Genomic DNA, 20,799 nt, shown 5'->3' on the forward strand with positions numbered 1-20,799 from the left:
CCTGTCTCCCCTCCCCGGCTGTCCCTTCCCCTCTGTGCTTCTGTCTCCCCCCCCCGGCTTTCCCTTCCCCTCTGTGCTGTCTCCCGTCCCCTGCTATCCCCCCTCCCCAGCTGTCCCTTCTGTTCTCCTCTCCCCTCCCCTGATGTCCCTTCTTCTGTTCTCCTGTCCCCCCTCCCCTGCTGTCCCTTCCCCTCTGTTCTGTCCCCTCTCTGGGCCAGTGGTGGGCCCCCGGGGTGGGCCTGCAATGGAATTGCAGGGCTTGAAGACTCCCACGGGCCTGGACACGCTCTTGGCCAACACCACCGGTTGCATGCAGTGGAGACGGGCAATGGTGGTTAAGCGTGTCAACCATGGTTTCACCCACAGAACGCTGACAGATGAGGAGCCCCTGCACTGAGCACTACCAGCAATGGCCGCGCCCGGCAGGAGAGCCCCCTGGAAGGGAGCCCTGCTGATGCTTCTGGCATCCCAAGCCATGTCCTTGGTGAATTGCTCTGAAGACGACGACGTTCCAGAAGAATGGATCCTGCTGCATGTTGTTCAGGGTCAGATAGGAGCTGGGAATTACAGCTATTTGAGGTTAAATCATGAGGGAAAGATAATTCTTAAGATGCAGAGCTTAAAAGGGGATGCAGACCTGTACATATCTGATAGCACTCTCCACCCAAGCTTTGATGACTATGAATTACAGGCAGTCACTTGTGGTCAGGATGTCGTTTATATACCAGCACACTTCCAGCGCCCTGTGGGAATAGGCATCTACGGACACCCATCGCACCACGAGAGCGAATTTGAAATGAAAGTCTACTACGATACAACCGCCGAACAGTACCCATTTGGTGAGACTGCTTATTCCTCAGACGGTGCAGACACAAGTCAGAAGCATGCTTATACTCCAGAAGACGCTTCTCAAGAAGAGGAATCTGTTCTGTGGACCATATTAATTAGTATTTTAAAACTGGTACTTGAAATCCTTTTTTGATACATTCAACACACTCTGGAGTACAATGCCCTTTATCTGTGAAGTGGATTGCAGTCTGCTGTGAACTCTGCTACTTTTACCTAGCTGACATTGCGGTTAACCTTCTCTAGTCAAGGGATGGAAAAATAAAGCCATACGGTTTTGTTACCTCAGTTATCCCCAAAATAGGAAAAGCAGCAAGCACGATATTTGTTTTCTCTTAAAGATCAAAATTCCTATAAAATAAATTTGCAAAATAAAATGCTTAAACTATTTCGATTAGTTTGTCAGGTGACTAAACAGAAAGATTGCAGGAGCTCAGATTTAAGTAAAAGAAATCAAAATAAAGCAACCTTTTATAGTTAAACAGATCAGATTAACAGGTTGATAATTTTCTAATTTTACTCTGGAGATTCTAAATGAAGTTTAATGTGTAACTTTTCAAGAGTTACTGAAATCAAGCCAGAAGTGGAATTATTTATACTTCCCATGCCTGTACCCCAAGCAGAAATGATACCTTTTATCCAAACGGGATTTCCAGGCAGGCAGGTATTTACAAACTTTGTTCCTGTGCCAATTAATGGCTATTGTAAATCCAGGTGCACCTAATTAAGCTATTTGTTGTTTTACCATCTTGGGCTACCTATTAATTAAAATTCTTTAGTTATAAACTTTGTTATGCTACCTAAGGCAGGCCAAAAACAATACAGATTAAGAAAGTTTCATGAAAATAATAGGAACTTTTCAAACTAAGAAATAGTTTAGTATTTCAAATTAAGTTGCTAAATATTTCCACTGAATTTTTGGAGAGAGTTGAAATACTAAGAGATAATTTGGAAGATGGACTATTTCTCTACCTGGAATTAGTTCCAAGGGTAATAATAGCTTATAACAGAAATAAATCAACTTGCAGATTTTAAACTCACAGTTAATTTCAAAAAAAATTTTTTTTTATTGGCATAAAAATGAAAATGTTGTAAATTGGCACCAAATATTCAACTTAAATGCATATACAATATTAGTCAAATAACTATTTTATCCCTCTTTGCTGTTTTTCCCCCTTCTGCCCACTTTCCTGGGCGTTGGGGGGGCTCGCTGACAACAGTCACAAATCCAGCGACCTAGGAAAAAAATTGTTAGTTAATATAGAATGAAATTACACTTTCACAGGACTGAATTTGAAACCCATTTAAGCTCTCTTTCCTTAGCTGTCATCAATGATATTCCCCTGTGGATTTTCGGTGGAAAGGGCATTAAGGAGTTCCTTAATTTAAGGAGAAAAATGTAAACTTCCCCTAAAATAATAAGTGTAATCAATGCCATGCAAAATTCAGTGCAAGTCAAGCGGGGGCCTAGGGAAAGCAATGCTATACAATGATATGGAATGGACCTTTATAAAATAATTATAATCCTAAAATTAAAGCACTCTTGTACTTTAAAAGTTCAATAATATAAATCCTAATATGAAACCTGTAACTGAATTTGGCTTTTTAAGCCTTGCTCCCTGCTGTGCACTGGCAGATCCGTGTCCAACAGCACATTCTCAAGTTCTGGTGTACTGTGCTGACACAGCACTTTAAAACTTCAAGTTATTAACAGCACAGTGTTAAACTATGCTACAAACCTTATCTAAATTACTACAGAACTTTAAATATTTAAAGTTGCTTGCTTCATAATGATTCCCGGGAAACTTAGCTCTAGGCATATATTTTAAAGAGTACTATACAGTGTTAACTATGCAAATAAGTTCTGAAATTACACAATTATCTGTGTAATGTTTTAATCCAATTACTGTGATTTTCCTTGGATTCTGTGTTCATTCTAAAGTTAGCTGGAATTTTCATGCTGCCTCAATTTATAGAAATCTGGTTTAATATGTATAAAGGCGTAGCAGTCACTTTGTTAAGTTTCTAAATAGATGATGTATGAAAATAAAATCAAGGCCTTCAAACAAACTGATGTTCTGTTATTTTATCTTTTTCAGCGGAAAATCACCAGCTCATTCCATACATTGAATTATACTCCCAAAACATAGCCTAGGCATTCTGACATCTCATTTGTCCTTTTGTTGAGTTGTCTAGGGATAAAAAGCAGGTGGACATGACTTGGATAATTGCAGCTTCAGTCATGTCATTATAGTATTTATGAAGCTTAAAAAAAAAAAAAATATCCAGAGTCTCATCCCTCAAAGATAATGTTCTTATTTTTTTTTAATCTTTACCTGATGGAATAGCACCAATGCCCACACAAAAAGTATGATAACCTCTGTCACACACATCACAGAACATCATTTCTTCTTCATGGTGGGGTTGTCCACATATAATGCATGTTTTACATTCCATACATTGCCATGGGTAGGTCTTAATCATAGAAACAAGCTCCATGGTCATATCCAGGCAAGAAGGATGGCCTAAATCAAAACCAATATTAGTAGTACTTCACACAAGAATTTTTAACTTAATAGGGCATATAAAATACTACTTCCCAAGAATGGCTATAATGTTTAATCGCCAAAGAGAAATGAAAATACAATATAGAAGAAAATACATGGACTTTGTCTATGCCTCACAAGTTACCCTGTATATTTGATGACTCTTTGGTTGAAGTCTAGCTGACAAATAGTTTTTGAAGAACAAATACTGTGGTTAAAATTTTAAGAAGACATTTCAATACTTACCACTATTATCACATTGGGAGCAGTGTATAAGTGATTCAGCCTTTCCTTTCTTGTTGGACTCCTTACCCTTCAGACAAATTCCACATATAGCATTTGGAATGACCTTTGGCTGGAAGGGTAGAAGAGGGCTATAAATTCATGCCAGAAGAGCTTACTGTGGGTTCAAAAGGAGTTCTGATATTTTACTGCCTTACCTTCACTTCTGGTAACTTGCTAATAAGGACCTTTTTGAAAGACATGAGTCTGCTTACAACATATGATGGCCTACTGATGAAAGCCTTAAATTTCATCTTAAAATTTTGTAGCATGGTCTCATGTTAAGATTAGATGTAGCATTCTACACTCCCTATGTGCACAGTAAGATCTGTATAATCAACTGGAAGGAAAGACTAAATACAATGTCAAATGTCACTATTAATGGGAAGAGAAAATCCAAGTACCAAATGACAACTATATTTAAGTCAGGCTGATTATAAAAGAGAAGGCTAAGTTTTAAGCAGCATATATATTGGTTTTGTTTAAAAACTGGTATTTTGCAAAGTTTTAAAACTAGACCTATAAAAAATCAATGTTTTAAAAATTTTAATTGAAAGATGTCTCATGCATACATTTATGTACATACATGTTTGTGGAAAACTGAGTTGTCTGATTATTCTCTGCCTAGATGATAAAAGAACCTACACTTAAGGAAAAAAGCATTCACTGTGAAATATAAAACACTATCATGGAAAAATTTAAGTTCAGACAAGCAAAAAAGAAATTGTAGTCACTTAAAAAATACACAAATACTCATATTTTGAATACTATTCCTCTTTCATGTTAAAAACATCACAGTCCAGTGAAGGTTTCTGGTCTTTAAACATATTAGGCAACACACAGAAAAATGACAAAGGAAAAAGGGCTCCTGAAATTGCCAGAGGAGGGAGGGCGCCCGAACATCCCAGCTTTGACCGTTACAAGATGACACTCACGCATACTATAGGAATACGTAAAATAACAGTAGTAGAAAAACGGTAGAGCAAGTGTGGGCTAAAAACGAAATGGGGCAGAGGGCATACACGATATATGAACTGGGAGAAAAATCTCGTTAAGTAGAATTTTTACATTTCTGTTTTATGCCAACCTAGTCAAATGTATCTTGTACTTCCCTTTCCTACATTACTGAACCAAAGAGGAACCTAAACAAAACTCAAACCTTGTATATAGTGTTCCAGCTTTGAAATGTCTCACTGCCACCTTCATAACCTGTTACGCCTAAACAATTCTTAATTCTTAATTTATTTTTTAAATTATCTTTCTTTGCAAAAGATGACAGAGGCATTCAAAAAGAATTTTTGGCTTATTTATTTTAAAAAGTCAACCTTATACATAAATATAATAAAAACAATAACTCTAAACAATCACAAATGTCTCTACAAAATAATAAATATGGTAGTTAAACATACATATAAAACTTTATTGTTAACTATTCTACATCTTCTATATGTATATTTTTATACCCTGCTCCCCCCAACAAAAGGATAGTGTCACATGCTCAAACCTTTTAAGTCTTGCAGTGTAGTTACCCTCTGTTGTTACTGCTACATTCTGAGCATAAGCTTCTCATCATGTGTTCCTATACCTAAATAAAAACAGCTAGGAAGTGCACTTCTATGATCCAAACTCTGGTTCAGTTATGATGAAATCTGTAACTGCCAAAATATAAAGCAGAAAGCTACCTCTCAATCCACCAAAACTAAGAATCACTTTTGGTTATGGTACCTACACTAAATATAAAAGATATACTTATTTAATACTTGTAGTTTAAGTTAGATACGGGCATAGTAAGTATCCAAATATCTTTCAATAAAGTCAGGGAAATAACCACACAATATTAATTCTAAAAAGAGTACTCCTCACAGGAGATCCTTTACAAAACAAAAGTCAACAGGAACAACACACAAGGCTAGTCATTCACATTCTAGAGCAATTCAAGTTCTACAGTTATTAAATATACATTGAACACCTATGAAGAAAGGGAAACAAGGAAAATCCTAGGTTTACTTCTAAGCTTGAATCGTGTTTTGTTAAACCACTTAAAATTTTTCTTACCCAACAGTCTTCATCTTGATGAAAACAGGAAAAGACAGAAGGAGAACGGGGAGAGAGATAGCTTTGGAGCATTTTCTATGATGATGCCACAGCTCAACATACAAAAGTGCTTTGCTCATTCAAGCATCTGAGCTCTCTAAGAAGCCACAATGTTTGCATCCAGGACTTTACACATCAAATAACAATAGTGGGTTGGAAAGCTAGTCACTCAGGGGACTGTAGAGCTGAGGAGGGAGGGAAGGGACAATGTGCGGAACTGCCCTGAAGAGGAAAGGGACAGAACCCTGCATTTGTCAGACTGACACAGTACTGCTCCTAATAATGCAACAACGAAGCTTCACTACTGACAAAAAAATTAAAATACTTATCCTAATAGTTCTCAAATAGAAGACTCACAGTACACTTCCTTTCTGCTTGAAAAACAGCCAAAGATAAGTGAGACTTTCATGGTAGCACTAATATAGTATAGATTTTAATTGTATACTTACAGGCCTGAATCCTAACAATTATGCTTTAATTCCAGGTTAATGTAACCTAAACAATACTGTCCTACAAATTAAGGGCAAGCACTAGTGAATCTTATTAATAAGCAAGACATCAGATACATTATCATGTTTCTTAACTCCCATATTTTAAAACACACACACATATATATGCACTTCAGCTTGAACTACCCTAATCTTTAGGCACATCTTGGCTTATTAATACTTTTCATAGAGAGGTTAACTTTTAATAAACACGTTCACATTAATGTATTATGTCTAGATACTGGTTGTTCCCATCTTTGAAATACCTGAAACATTTTTAGGTACTAAAAATGTTCACAAAAGACTGTAAAATGTATACTGTGCACATCAGACTCCCTTGAGTATTAACTTAGTTTAATCTGTATGATATTTTATACACTAAATCAATAATGGTACTGAACAGTTCATTTTCAGCCTTATTAAAACATCTACTTCAATATTCTTTTTTTAACCCATGATCAATCAGTATTATTGTTTGAAAGATCTACAAAACAGAGTTAACAGGACAGTGTGCTTTGAGCTGCCACTCCCACTTGAAGCTCTTAACAGACGAGTAGCACACACTCATTCACATAGGCTAAGTTTACAAAACTTAATCTTTGGAGTTCATTTGCTTTCAATTATTAAGCATTAATTTAAATCTTTAGTTTAAAAAAATTAGATAAGCTATATATGCAAAAAGAAATATAAAAATCACATAGCAGCAGCCTGTTGAAGCCACCCTTGGAAGCCAACCCTTGGTGAATAAAGCTTAAAATTTGGTTGCTATAGTCTGCAAAAACGTGTGTTTTTAAGTTGACTACATAAAGGCATTTTCTAATAAAATATGGAATATGCTACCTTGTTAGGTCACTTTTTTTACTTCAAGAAAAGAAAGGTAAACGAACTGCTTGGAAGTATTCTGGTTAGGCTAAAGCGAAGGTGACTAACAGCTCACTTCAGCCTGTTCCTGTGGATTATTTACCACAATCCCAGTTCTGACATAGACAAGGTGCTTCACAATTTCACTCGGCAAAACTTTCTCATCACCTCACTCTAAAACTGTCCTTCAGTACACCTTCGTAATCACAATGAAAAGCATATTCTAATACTTTCCAGACCAAAGAAACTGTATGTTTTACTATCACCATCCAAAACATAAAACTGCTCAGCTAATTTTATTCCTTTTATAATATTCTTAAATCCCTATATGACAATAAGGCTACTCATCTCTCACCTAACCTTTTGAAAGGGAGAGGCAGACGGAAGAAACATTAAAAATAATAATAGTTGCTGACAACCTACTATCTTACTCTGAGAATAATCAAAAAGTTAACAAGTATGTTTTAATCCTTGTCATAGAATTATATAGGCTATTTGCCAAAGTAATGCTAAAAATTACCACAATGTAAATAAGAGGTTTACTATTTTCTCCCAGAGTTCGCTGAATTTGGCAGATGGGTCAAATAATCCTTAGATTAAACCCAGATCTTTCCTAATGAAAGGCACTACAGAAATGCAACATAACAGTCTAACAGTATATCTACCCAAACTTTACAGCTCAGCAGGCTTAGCTATACTAAAATGCCAGATAATTATGAACATTACTCGGAGGAAAGAAAGTATAAAGATCTGCCTATGAAATGTTTTAAAAACCCATACTTGCCTGGTTATTATTTAAAGAAAAAAAAAATGACTCATAAATTGTTCATATACAGGAAACAGAAGCTAAACCATAGCCAAAAGTGACAGAAAAGCCACCAGGAAATAAAGCAAAAAGAAAGCAGCTGACAGAGGGCACACCACAGGAGAACAGGTAGTGAAGTTCAGCAAGCAGGAGCTCCACAATCGTGAAATTCAAAGTTAAAATATTTCAGGGAGAGAGGCTGGTCAGTAAAGAAGCTGAGTCAGGGGCTTTTTTCTTCTACCTTGTACCCAGGAACTGATTTTGACAGTACAGAACGTTTGGAGCCATCTTTTCTTGGAGTAGCAGCTTTGTCTTTTGATTTCTGTCTTCCCTGGAAAGAGTCCTCCTGGCTCTCAGGAGGGCTTTCCCCTTCAGATACATTGCCAGAGGAGCTGTCCTGGAGTTTAAAAGGCAAAAACAAAAATTCCTTGGAATTAAGACAGATTTGAGTCTTAATTTTGAAAACTACAAAATATATTCAAAAAATGGAAGTTTTGTCAATTAAAAATTTTAAAAAATCAATCTAAGTATGAAAAAGCTTTTTCCAGTGGAGACTAAAATAAGTCATGTTAAAAATAACTTCCTTTTTATAAGTACAATATAGTGTAAAGCTAATTCCATTTATATCAGTAAGTGCCTTAATCAACTTTGTCTTCTGACTTAAGTCAACAAGAGTGGAATTATCTGCTTCAGCTATTATTATGCCACACAGCTTCAACATCATTTTTCATGTTACAAAGGAACATATTTGTATCATACAAAAACATACTGTTGCATATAAGTGTGGGTATTTTCACTTAGGAATGAAGGTCATTAAAAAGTTCTTCAAGCACACATTTGTCTTTTCATAATGTTAAACTATGTAAGGCCAATATCTCCAACTATCTACAGCAGTATCTGACATATTTTACATGTTCAAGCTTTAAGACCTCAATATTTGACCATTTAATTCACTTTATAATTTAAAATTTTCTAATCAGAATAACAATTTTACGTTCATATAAATTATAAGTGAAAAAATTACGTTATCCACAGCCACACTAACCCTGAGACGAGGACTGGGAACATTGAAGCATCTCCTGATCTTTTTCTTGGGTGTGTGTTCATGTATACAGATATCCAGACTCTCTCTCACACACACCCCCCTATAATGTGCGCTCATTTTTTAAAACACAAATCTAGATTACACTGTGTGTGCGTATTTTAGTATTTTTAAAGCATTTTCATACGTCATTAAATATTATTTGAACTGCATTTCCATCCTATAAATGTAATATCGCCCCCTGTGAATGTTAAAATTTACATCTAATTTCCACTATAAGAAATACTGTTAACATTCTAATAGACATTTCTAATTACATTTTGTCAGCATCTGATTAAGTCCTTAGGACAAATTCTATTAGTGGATTTTCTAGGTCAAATTCTGTGAAAATTAAAATTCTTAGTATGCTGTCAAAATGCTTTCCCAACATGTTGGATTAATTTATATCCCCAGTAGTGTGGGAGGAAGTCAACTTCCCCTTTCAACACCAAGAAAGGAGAAAAGTGGTATCACCACCTTAATACTTGAACAGCACCTTATCTTATGTAACAAGTATTACTAAATATGTTTTAGAAGCTGTTGATCACAGCTTCTAAGGAAATTTAATGCCCACCCCATGGTAGCACATTCTGAGGTTCAGGCTGGCTACAGTGAAAAGTTTAAAATGGCCAGTTATTTAAAATGCAGTGCTAAAGAAAATCAAAGCCCTGTGTCATCATTAAGATCAAAGCCCTATACCATCACTGGGTTTTGGTTCTCCTTCATTTCCACAGAGTACACCAACTTACCACTGTCTGCAAGTGTATTTTGTTTAAAAAGAAAAAAAAAAAAAAGTCATACAGGAAAACCCAACTACCAGTACAACATGTAATGTAAGAAGTCTAAGATTAAATCAACAACAAGAACACAAGTTAATGTACTCCTCCTCAAATCAAGAAAAATACGTTTCTCTATGGCAAGAAATCAGTCTATTTTAAGTCTCTATTTTAAGCTATATAGACAGCAAGTTAAACAAAAGATCACAGGGCCGGCCCGGTGGCGCACTGGATAGTGCGCCGCTTGGGAAGCGCGGCGGCGCTCCCGCCCGAGGGTTCGGATCCCACATACAGACCGGTTCCCGCTCACTGGCTGAGTGAGGCGCGGGAGCAACACCGAGGGTTGCAATCCCATTGCCGGTCCCCGGTCCGGTCCGGGGGCAACACTGAGGGTTGTGATCCGTTGCCGGACACGGAAAAAGACAAAAGAAAAAAAAAAAACAAAAGATCACAAACTAATGTTCAGTACCCTTGCCTAACCTGCTCATAACAACAAAGGGGTGATTTTCAGTATAAAACTTAAACAGAGGCCATGCACAGCTTGTTTATATCAACACTCAACAATAAATAACTTTTCTTGATGAAAGCCTTCTCTGGAAATTATATGCACTGTGCTTTTTCAAAAAGAGGGTGCTGACACAGTTCAACTTAACATTCCAGGAAAGCAATTATTAATTGCAAAACCTCAAAGGGAAAGGAAATGCTTCTTACTAAAGATATTCTTACCGAAGTGCCTTTATTTTTCCGTTTCTCGTCAACTCGACCATCTTCAGCATCATCTGAGTCACCATCACTATCTAGAGCAGGGAGCTCAGGATCCAGAGGGGGCTCATACAGGGCTGTGTTTAATGGCAGATACCGCAGTTCATCTGGTGAGTACCTAAAGTTCAGAAAAATTACTTTCGGTTTTCCTTTACTGATAAATACAAATAGACTAATCTTTGAGCTACTAAGATCACCTTAAACTTCTCAACACCAAATACTTCTGAAAAATGACTAGAGATAATTATTCATTTTGGTCATGTGGGGATAAGTAATAAATAAAAAAGCCTGAACAGTAGACTGATCATGTAAAATACACATTTGATTTTCATTATCAAAAGATAACCCCTCTCTTCTCTTTACCCTTAACCCAAAAAAGAAAATAATAAAATGTCAGCAGGCAAGGGTGAAACTGTGGCAACACGGAATAGTGCATAAAAGCCTGGGCCCTAGGTCCGGCCGAATGCTCACATCCACCTCCCAAGTCACTACTACTGCTCTGTGCTGCCATTCCTTCACGTGTAAAGGGGGTGTAATAGCAGAGTCTACCTGACAGACTGATGTGAGGATTAAATAAATTAATCATGTGAATCACAACAGTGCGTGGCACATATTACTGAAAACATAATTTAAAAAATAAAATTTTCAGTACTAAGTTATTTTTAACCCATCTGTGAGGCATCATATTCTAACAAATTCAATCATCTACTTTGTCTGAAGCTAGAGACTGGCAATCCCTTCCCCACGGCCAGATAGCACATCAAGATGACAAAGTTTAGCGCCACCTTCATTCCTACCCTCAGTTGAGCCCTCACTCAAGAAGGGACCCTGGGTCAGCATCTCCCTCAACTAGGAAATCACACCAAAAAGCAAAGAGGTTGGTATACTCGCATATAAATTTTGATAATTTGCTGACACACAAAATAAATAAATAAATAAAAATTTCTACCCATGATTTAAATTTGACTTTTAAACAGTACGATTCTACACTCTATTTAAATTCTGTTCTCTAAAAAACAGTCTCTATTCTATTCCTTCCAGAGTAATGTTTAAAGCTGAGATTCTGAAACAAAATTAACCTGTTAGCCCTGCTTTCTTCAGTTCCCTTCAGGTTTTTTGGTTTACAAATTGGAAGCAACACGCAGGCCAGGTCAGTAATATGGCTGGAGCAACCAGGTGTCCACGCCTGCCCTATGGCCTCTCCACTCCTCCCCTCCTCTCCTCTGCAGTCCAAGTCAGTGCTTCCCACACTCTAATCTGGAGGTGACATCATCTGTGAAAATGCAGACTCTGGTTCAGTAGGTCTGGGGTTGGGTGCTTGAATTCTGCATTTCCAGAAAGCTTGTGAGTGATACCAGTGCTGCGAGACCTGCACCATACTTTGAGCAGAAAGATGCTAGAGAACCTCCAGCACCTGTCTATGACAAATTCAAACAGGGTGGGCAGAGACATGGGCAATCCAGGCTTTGTCAGCAGATGTTCAAATCTGACTGAAGGGTATTCTTCACCACAGAACCAGAGAAAATAATGAATATTGACACAAATCCTATGTAACATCTTATGGTGATATTTATATACCCAAAAATTGTTAGGAGGCAAGTATACACAAGGTTCTGAAACCCCTCACTGACAGCCCACCAAAACTACTGAATAGTTGTAACTAAAACTACTGAATACCTCTTATAATATTCCTGGAACTGTCCGGGGATGAGAGCCACGGGGTAAGAACTGACCTTTGTTCTCTCTGTTGGCAACACTTTGTACTTCCCCTGAGGCACCTGTATGACCTGTGTTAACATAGAGCAAAACACAAAACTGATGCCACACTAGGAATCAAGGCTTCAGGCAAAGAACCCCCATGTGCTCTCCATTGCACACCCCCTCCCCAACAAAAAAGCTAAAAATTTAAGAGACATTGGGAGCTATAATCTAATGGGACTGTTGGTGCTTTCTAGTTCTACATGTGATAGTTTTATCTGCCTGTTCACCATGAGCATTTCTGAGGAAAGGCAGTGTCTCTTGCTCACCACTTAACTGCAGTGTGACCTGGGCAGCTTATACAACCTCTCTGTCGTTCAACTTCTTCATCTATGAAATGGAAATAATACTAGTTCCAACCTCACGTGGTTACTATGGGAATTAAAGGAATTAATATGGAAATCTCTTACAACCACCCTCGGGGACACACAGCAAGTATGATATGTAGCTGTTATTAGTCTCATTCAGTAGAATATCAACCATAAAGCAAAAGATGTCTCACACACAAAAAAAGTAAATTGAGTATTATTAGGCACATCATTAAAATTAATCTCTTAAATTCTGAGAAGGAAAAGCACACATAGCTGGTACAAAGCAATAATAATAAAGGGGTAATGTGCACTCTGAAGTAACAAGCAGTAAGCAAGGTCCAGGGACTACTCAATTTAAGTCATCCTACATGTGTCTGCAAGTCAAAATAAGCTCTTCTTTCTTCCATGCGTTCCCGGTTTAAGTTGCTGTTAAATTCAGCTGCTTTTTTTGCAGCTTTCTTAATATACTCAGGCACTTTGCTGGCTTCGACTTTCTGAGTATTCTGTTGTTGCATTTGCTGAAATAAAAATATTACAGTTGGAAGTCAAATTTAACTACAAAATGTCACTCTCTCCCAAATAAAAGATGCTAGTCACCTCAATTACTTACAGAATACTCTTTATAATGGTCTGTAATTCGTTGACGTTCTTTTTCTTGTAGAATAACAGAATATTCAGCATGTTTGGCTGGATATTCTTTTATCATTAGATCAATCACTTCATCACTGCGCAATGCTGTTAAACCTATTTTAGACCAAAAAAAAAAGATAAAAGGGTGAAGAAGTTCTTTTAAGGGCAAGTGAATACAACTGCTTTTCAAAACTTGCTTCTCCTTTGAGCTACTCTACAGTTAAAAAGGTTTTCCAATAGTCAAAACAAAATATCTTAATACATTTGAAAATTATAAAATAATATTCATAACATAAAGTTAAGTAATTAAAAGATTGTCTTGCAAGGGTAAACAAATCAGTATTTCAACCAAATGAGTTTTTTTAGATTCTATGTATTCTAAGCACATATACCTTTACTTAGAAACAAGTGTGAAGTAATGAGGTACACTAAATACTAACAAGTAATATAAGATATTTAGATGAGTTAAAAAAAACAGTTTTCAATGTATTGTAGTTCCTAGTCTTCAAATTCCATAACTAGAAATATTACAAACAATTCAGATTTCACCAAAAGGATCAGCACATATACACATCATATAGATAATTTTCAAAACTCACAATAGCAGATTTCACCAATTGCTGAAATGAACTCCCATGAATTTATATTAAAAAGTAGCTGTTACATTAAAATGCTTATTAAAGGGCCGACCCCGTGGCGCACTCAGGAGAGTGCGGTGCTGGGAGCGCAGCAGCGCTCCCGCCGTGGGTTCGGATCCTATATAGGGATGGCCGGTGCTCTCACTGGCTGAGCGCAGTGCGGCCGGTCACAAAAAAGACGGACGGACGGACAAACAAACAAACAAATAAATAAAATAAAATGCTTATTAAAGAAAATTACAGATAAAGCATGAAGATAATTACACAGAAGTAAAAACTGAGCAAAACTTGCTTTTTTTTTCCTTTTTGTCTTTTTTTCGTGACTGGCAACGGTTCGCAACCCTCAGTGTCGCGTCCGCACCGGACCGGGACCGGCCACGGGATCGCAACCCTCGGTGTCACTCCCGCACCTCGCTCAGCCAGTGAGCGGCCGGTCTGTATGTGGGATCCGAACCCTCAGCAGGAGCGCCGCCGCGCTTCCCAAGCAGCACACTGCAGCAGTGCGCCACCGGGCCGGCCCAAAACTTGCTTTTTAAGAGACAAAAATCAATACCTTTTAAAAATACTGTACAAATTTTGCACACAAAACACAAACACTCTGACAACTCTGAAAGTTACTATTAGAAAATTATATTCTCTTAGAGAATATAGATGCTTCTCGACTTACAACAGGGTTGTCCCTATAAACCCATCATAAATTGAAAATATCATTAGTCGAAAATGCATTTAATACACCTAACCTACCAATCATCATAGCTTAGGCTTGCCTATCTTAAATATACTCAGAACACTTACATTTAGCCTACCGTTGGGCAGAATAAAATGCTGAATATCTCATGTAATTTACTGAATATTGTACTGAAAGTGAAAAACAGAATGACTGTACTGGTACTCAAAGTACGGTTTCTACTAAACGTGTATGGCATTCAAAACATTGTAAAGTCGAAAAATCTTAAGTGGAACCATCTTCAGGTGGGGACCATTGGTGTAAGAAGTTTCATTCTTCTATGCATTTTACAAGTAATAAAAAATGAAGTAAATGATCTAGCATTTAAATAGTTCAATTTAGTTTATGAATTTTTAAAAATATTTTAGGAAAGGAAATACAAATATTTATCAATATCACCTCATAAATGTTCAGCTTGAAAAATTCACATTAAAGTCTTTTATTACCTAGAGTGCACTGAGTTTCTGTAATGACATTTAGCTCTCTCAGGTAAAGTTTCTCCTTGTGAGACAAATCTCGTCGCTCTAAATCTCCAAAAAAAGAACAAAAGACTATTAAAAATAGTGAAACATTATGCATTTGTAAAACTTTTAAAAGCTTAACTTAATTTTTAAAAGTATTTCATATTACATATCCAAATATTTTTAAAAGGACTACACAAAAATCATATAAATTCAAGAAATAAGAGTTAGAATAAAATTGAAAATAAATTAATCCACAGAAAGTAACATAAACAACTGTATTAAAATAATCAGAAATAACATTTCTCAAGTTTAGATGTGGTTTATATATAGCTAACTCCATACCTAAGGTCAAGGAGCAATGGCAAAGAATCCAAAATTCTTGGCTATAAAATGATTTTTTCTAAAATTTTTCCCAAGAGATTCACCTTTCTCATTTTGCTTTTAAATCAGTTTATGAGATATTAGAATATATCAATAATAGAGAGAGATGATGAATGATAGGAGCAAATGAAAATCAACAGCACAAGAACATAAAATATATTATAAATAATCCACACTCAAGAATTTAGAAGTTGACAGCCTATCATAAAGAATTACTTTTAGTTAAAAGTTAGATTTAATCTATTACATAAACTAAGACTTAAGTACCTGGATATTTCCGTTTAAAGGAGGTCACACCCAAATATTCACTGACTTGTTCTTGAAGCATATAGTATTCTCCTGTTTCATCAGGTGGCCATTTGTACTCTATCAAATTTTCTGCTGGATAGTAACTAAAGCTAAGCACAGAAATGTATATTATGCCTTAAATGTGGCTTTCGTTAAATTTCAATTGCTTTTATTTTTAAGGATATTTTGAAAACTATTTTAAGTATTTAAATTCTTTGTTTGCTATGACTTAATTTTGTGTGTATCAAAGAAAATTACAAAGCAGGTAGAAGGAAGAGAAATCATCATCTGGATTATCAAATCCAAAAAGTACATCAAAAATAAAATTTTCTATGTACAACAGAAGAATCAAGACTCAAGACTGCTAGGAACAAATGTATTTTTTAACTTCAGAGACCTGAGGCCGAAGCAAGGTGGTGATGATATTAGCTCTTTCTTCTGGGCTTAACTCCCATAGCCAGTATTTCATCCACCTGCGGTATAAAGTAATCAACTTCTGTTTCTTGTCTGCTGTTCAGTGAGTCACAAATAGCTAAGAAAGGAAAACTCTAAAAACCTATTTCTCAATGAGTTGTACTATAAATTCTTTGTTCTTATAAACTCTATAAACCCAGAAGCAAAGAACAGACCTAGTTTGAAGGTGCCAGTGTACTGCAGTCAATCTCAATCCTGAACAGAAAAGAGTACAAATTTCAGTATCTGGGCCAATTCAACCTCTAAATTAGAGGCAGGAATGAGACACTATTTCATGCATCTATTGATTCAAAAAGTAACTGACGAAAAGAACAGTGTTCTCAAAAATGGTGCTGGGAAACTGGGGATCTACATGCCAAAATAGGAAACTGGATCTTTACCCTCTTATTACATACAAAAATGAACTTAAAATGGATCAACAGGGCCGGCCTGGTGGCGCACTGGAGAGTGCGCCGCTTGGGAGCGCGGCGGCACTCCCGCCGAGGGTTCGGATCCCATGTGGAGACCAGTTCCCGCTCACTGGCTGAGCACGGTGCGGGCGCAACACCGAGGGTTGCGATCCCGTTGCCGGTCAGTAAAAAAGACAAAAAGGAAAAAAAAAAATGGATCAACAACCTAAATATAAGAGCTAACAAGAAAACTGTTAGAAGAAAACATAGAAATCTTCATGACCTCTATTGGCAATGGATTCTTAGCTGTGACACCAAAAGCACAAACAAAAGAAAAAAAACAAATAATTAGGACTTCATCAAAATAAAAAATTTTGTACATCAAAGGACACTATCAACAGAATGAAAAGACAACCCAGAGAATGGAAGAAAATATTTGCAAATCATAATATATCGGATAAGGAATCAATACCTTTTAGGATGACTATTATCAAAAAAAAAAAGGGGAGGGGGATAACAAATTGGCAAACGTGAAGAAACAGGAAACTTTTCAGTATTAATGGTGGAAATGTAAAATAGTTCAGCTACAGTGAAAAAGTCTGTCAGTTCCTCAAAAAACTAAACACAGAATTACCATATGATCCAGCTATTTCCTTGGAGTGTATGAAAACAGGGAACTCCAAATGAAAGCAGAGACTCCGAACGCCAATACTCACAATATTCTAAACACAGCATTAGCAAAATGGTGGAAACAACCCAAATGTCCTTTGACATATGAATGGATGAACAAAATACAGTATATACATACAATGGAATATTACTCAGCCCTAAAATAGAATGAAATTCTGACATGCTACAACATGGATGAAACCTGAAGACAAATGATATAAGCCAGACACAAAAGAACAAATACTGTATGGTTCCACTTGTATGAGGTACCTACAGTTGTCAAATTCATAGAAAAGAAAAGTAGAATGGTGGTTGTCAGGGCTGAGAAGAGAGGAGAATGGAAGTTATGTTTAATGGTTATGAAACTTGTTTGGTGTAGTAAAAAAGTTTTGGAAAGGGATAGTGGTGATGGTTGCACAACAGTGTGAATGTAATTAATGCCATTGAATTGTACACTTGAAAACAGTTAAAACTGTATTTTATTAAATGTATTTTACTATGATAAATTCTTTTTTAATTGCACTAAGTAGCAAGACCAACTTTGGTATCATATTGTAAAACAGGAAGAAAATATTCTAAAATTTTTAACAACTGCCTTTGCCAGGGCTGAGGGGAGGGAAAGAGGAAGCTAATGCAGACAGGAGAAACATACCACAAAAAATATTACTAAGCAATAAAATGACATTACCCAAGATCTTGACTTGAAGTTTCACAACTCCTAGAGCTATCTCCTGAGCCCATTCGCCTCCTTTTGGATGGTTGGGTCCCATCATTTGAATTATCTTCATTATCATCCTGTACATTTAAAAGGTTCAAAAACAATAATTAAAGAAAGAATAAAGAATGAATAATAAACAAAGAATGATTATGTATTTTCCCAGACTTTCTAGAAGTTGCAACAAGAGAAAGGCTTTCTAAGACAACTAGCTATACAAATGTTAACTTCCTATTATAACTAAAAGGGGCCAAGAATTTGTTATGAGAAAGACCTGGAACAGAACTAAAAATGGATCTTCAATCCACTCAAAACAAGAAAAATTTCAATTAACCTGTAAATCTCAATCTACATTCACTCTCTTTATCAACTGAGGTTAAAATGCTGATTTTAATAAACACACAAAACTGCTGCATCACTCTAAAATTAAAGCAAACCCTCCTACCCAAGCTGGGAAAAAAATGTATGGATTATTTGCAGTGCTTAATTCAAGTTAGAGCTGGTTCGTTGGACTATGCCAACAACTGACTACTTTAGGTTATGCATATCCCTGTGGAAAGGGGACATACAAAGACTAAAAACAGGTTACTAATCCTAACCACTCTTTTTTCCCTTATGTTGCAAAAATCTAGCAAAAATATACCCTAATAAGCCATCTATCTATAATATAGCAATACACACACGGCCCCAAAATATACCCTACTAAGAGTCATCTATCTGTAATATAGCAATACACACACAGCCCAAAAAGAAGACGCTTACATATTTTTAATGCAATCCATTATGTGTCAAGAATATAAATGCTGGAAGTTCTAGTATTTCATCAAGAAAATGAATTGAGGTATCAGAAGTTAGGGAACTTGATTTCTTTACCTATTAGCCAAAGCTTAAGGTCTTAAAATCATAGACTGGTTTTTTTTGTTCGTTTTGTTTTGTTTTTTTAATCAAGGTAATGCAGCTTCTAATGCTAATACAATTTTATTAAATACCATGGTCCCCTTGTTACATATTATAATGAAAGCAATCCTGCAAAAGAATATAAAGAGGCAGTATGATACAGTGGTCAGACATGCCAGAGCTGGACTGCCTGGGATCTTACTGGGCACTGCCCCTCACTAGCTGGGTGGTTATTCTGTGATTGTCTCTCCTTATCTGAAAAACAGAAAATAATAGTGCCCATATTATGTGGCTAATGCAAGGATTAAATGAGTTAATACATGGAAAGCACTTACAGCAAGGACTAGACCATAATTATGTGTCTGGTTAATGTCAGCTAAAATTATGGTTATGATGTTAATAAAGTCTCAAATGTCTCAGTTCCAAGAATTTACTAAGATACTTTTCCAAATAGTAAAATACACAAAATATTCTCTTTTTTCAGTGTTATAAAATAAACACTCAACTAAAGAGCTCTGTATATTCCTATTAAGACTAGCAACCAAGTAGGAGCTGGAAAATAATCAAAATCTATTTTCCCAAAATGTACATTTAACAATAAGTATCACAATTACAACATTTCATATCCACTTCTTCAGACATAACTTACTTTAAGCATTCAAGTATCTTTTTTTCTATTTTACTTGCTTGTGAGCATTTTAAGGATTTTTATGTCAATTTGTTTAAGTACATTTCCCTTTGGCTAAAAAATTGAGACATTCAAAAATAGACAAAAATCAAAAGAAAGTTAAAATGGAAAGTCCTCAAAGAAAGCCGAAATCACAATTTCATATATAAGATGTTTTAGATTTGCTATTACAAATTTAGGCAAACACATTATTGCATGAAGTGAGCATCTGGTTTACTTACCTTCTACTAGAGAAGTAGTAACAGCAATACCTTTCCCAGTATATGATGGAATGAGACTGTTACAAGAACTTACTTGTAATAAGGATGCTGACACAGGGGTCCATGTTTTAAAAAACTCCCAAATACATTAAATCAGAGACTGCATTGCAGAGTTACAGGTGGTTCCCACCTTCGAATTAAATCGGTCCCTGCACATCACAAGCTTCACAGCGGGTGGGTAAGGGGCAGGCCGGAAGCCCACGCGTGCGAAGCCGCGTGAGATGCGGGGGACAGTGGCGTCCTCATCCCGGGGCACCAGGGACACGCGGGGCGGCCTCGTCGCACAGCACCGGAACCGTTGCTGCCGTCACCGCTGGTGCCGCGCGAGGACGGCAGGCCTGCGTCCCCAGGGTCTTCTAATCGCTGCTTTCTAAGTACAAGTTCTCAAGTTTCGAAAACATCACTCCTCCCTCCCAACTGTCACAAACCACTAAACGAACTAGGAACAAACTGTTTCGACGCCTGGCGTCCTACTTACTGCTCGTCCCGGTTTTTCTCCACTCATGTTTGAGCCTGAAAACACCACCTTTATTTTTTTTTTTTTTACCTCCTGAAAACACTACAAAGTTTAATAAAAAACAAGATTCACTGAGACCGTCTAGAGGCCGCGCGTCATGGTTCTCGGCTTTGGACGTCTGTGTTAAGTCCGCCATCCTGCCGAGCTCACTAACCGTCTTACTTTCCATATTGTTTACAATCTGTTCTGTGGTGAGCGTGCGGGTTTCAGAAGCCGCTCACGAAATGGTGGACTCCTCAAGACGCACACGCCAGCCGGGCCCCCGGGGACGCGGCGGCCCCGCCTGAGGAAAGTTTCGCAGGCGCCCGGCCTGTGGAGCGCGGGGCAAGGGCCGAGGCTCCGCTCACGTGCGGCGCCGCCGACAACTTCGGGAGGCCGCAGCCGCGCGCACTTGTTGCTCCTGCTGCGGACCCCACCCGGCCCCGGCCGCGGTCTCCTCAGGGTCGGGGTCC

At 37.2% G+C, this 20,799-nt stretch overlaps 2 protein-coding genes across 6 annotated transcripts in view; one reads left to right on the forward strand and one right to left on the reverse strand.

Annotated features, from left to right (window-relative positions):
* Positions 1-1,790, forward strand: part of LOC103604611 (chromosome unknown open reading frame, human C6orf120) — a 2,514-nt gene extending 724 nt beyond the window's left edge. The window contains exon 2 of the mRNA XM_008589179.1: positions 367-1,790. Coding sequence (XP_008587401.1) covers positions 410-982 — 573 coding nt within the window. The 5' untranslated portion in view covers positions 367-409 and the 3' untranslated portion in view covers positions 983-1,790. The remainder of the gene's footprint in view (positions 1-366) is intronic.
* A 99-nt stretch (positions 1,791-1,889) lies between these two features.
* Positions 1,890-20,261, reverse strand: PHF10 (PHD finger protein 10). 5 transcript variants are annotated; one of them, XM_008589182.1, is made up of 12 exons: positions 19,961-20,261; positions 17,959-18,065; positions 15,718-15,848; positions 15,052-15,129; positions 13,221-13,354; positions 12,979-13,128; positions 12,219-12,328; positions 10,506-10,659; positions 8,164-8,319; positions 3,639-3,747; positions 3,183-3,371; positions 1,890-2,082 (listed from the first exon to the last, which is right to left on the reverse strand). In XM_008589182.1, the coding sequence occupies exons 1-12, from the start codon at positions 19,985-19,987 to the stop codon at positions 1,997-1,999; spliced, it is 1,431 nt and encodes a 476-aa protein (XP_008587404.1). In that variant the 5' UTR covers positions 19,988-20,261; the 3' UTR covers positions 1,890-1,996. The 5 variants fall into 5 exon arrangements, with proteins under 5 accessions (XP_008587404.1, XP_008587403.1, XP_008587407.1 ...); XM_008589181.1 differs by having other exon boundaries at positions 15,052-15,135; XM_008589185.1 differs by having other exon boundaries at positions 15,052-15,135; positions 19,865-20,260.
* Positions 20,262-20,799: the final 538 nt, after the last annotated feature.

This window comes from Galeopterus variegatus, unplaced genomic scaffold, assembly GCF_000696425.1.
Source record: "Galeopterus variegatus unplaced genomic scaffold, G_variegatus-3.0.2 Scaffold5285, whole genome shotgun sequence".
Classification (NCBI taxonomy): domain Eukaryota; kingdom Metazoa; phylum Chordata; class Mammalia; order Dermoptera; family Cynocephalidae; genus Galeopterus; species Galeopterus variegatus.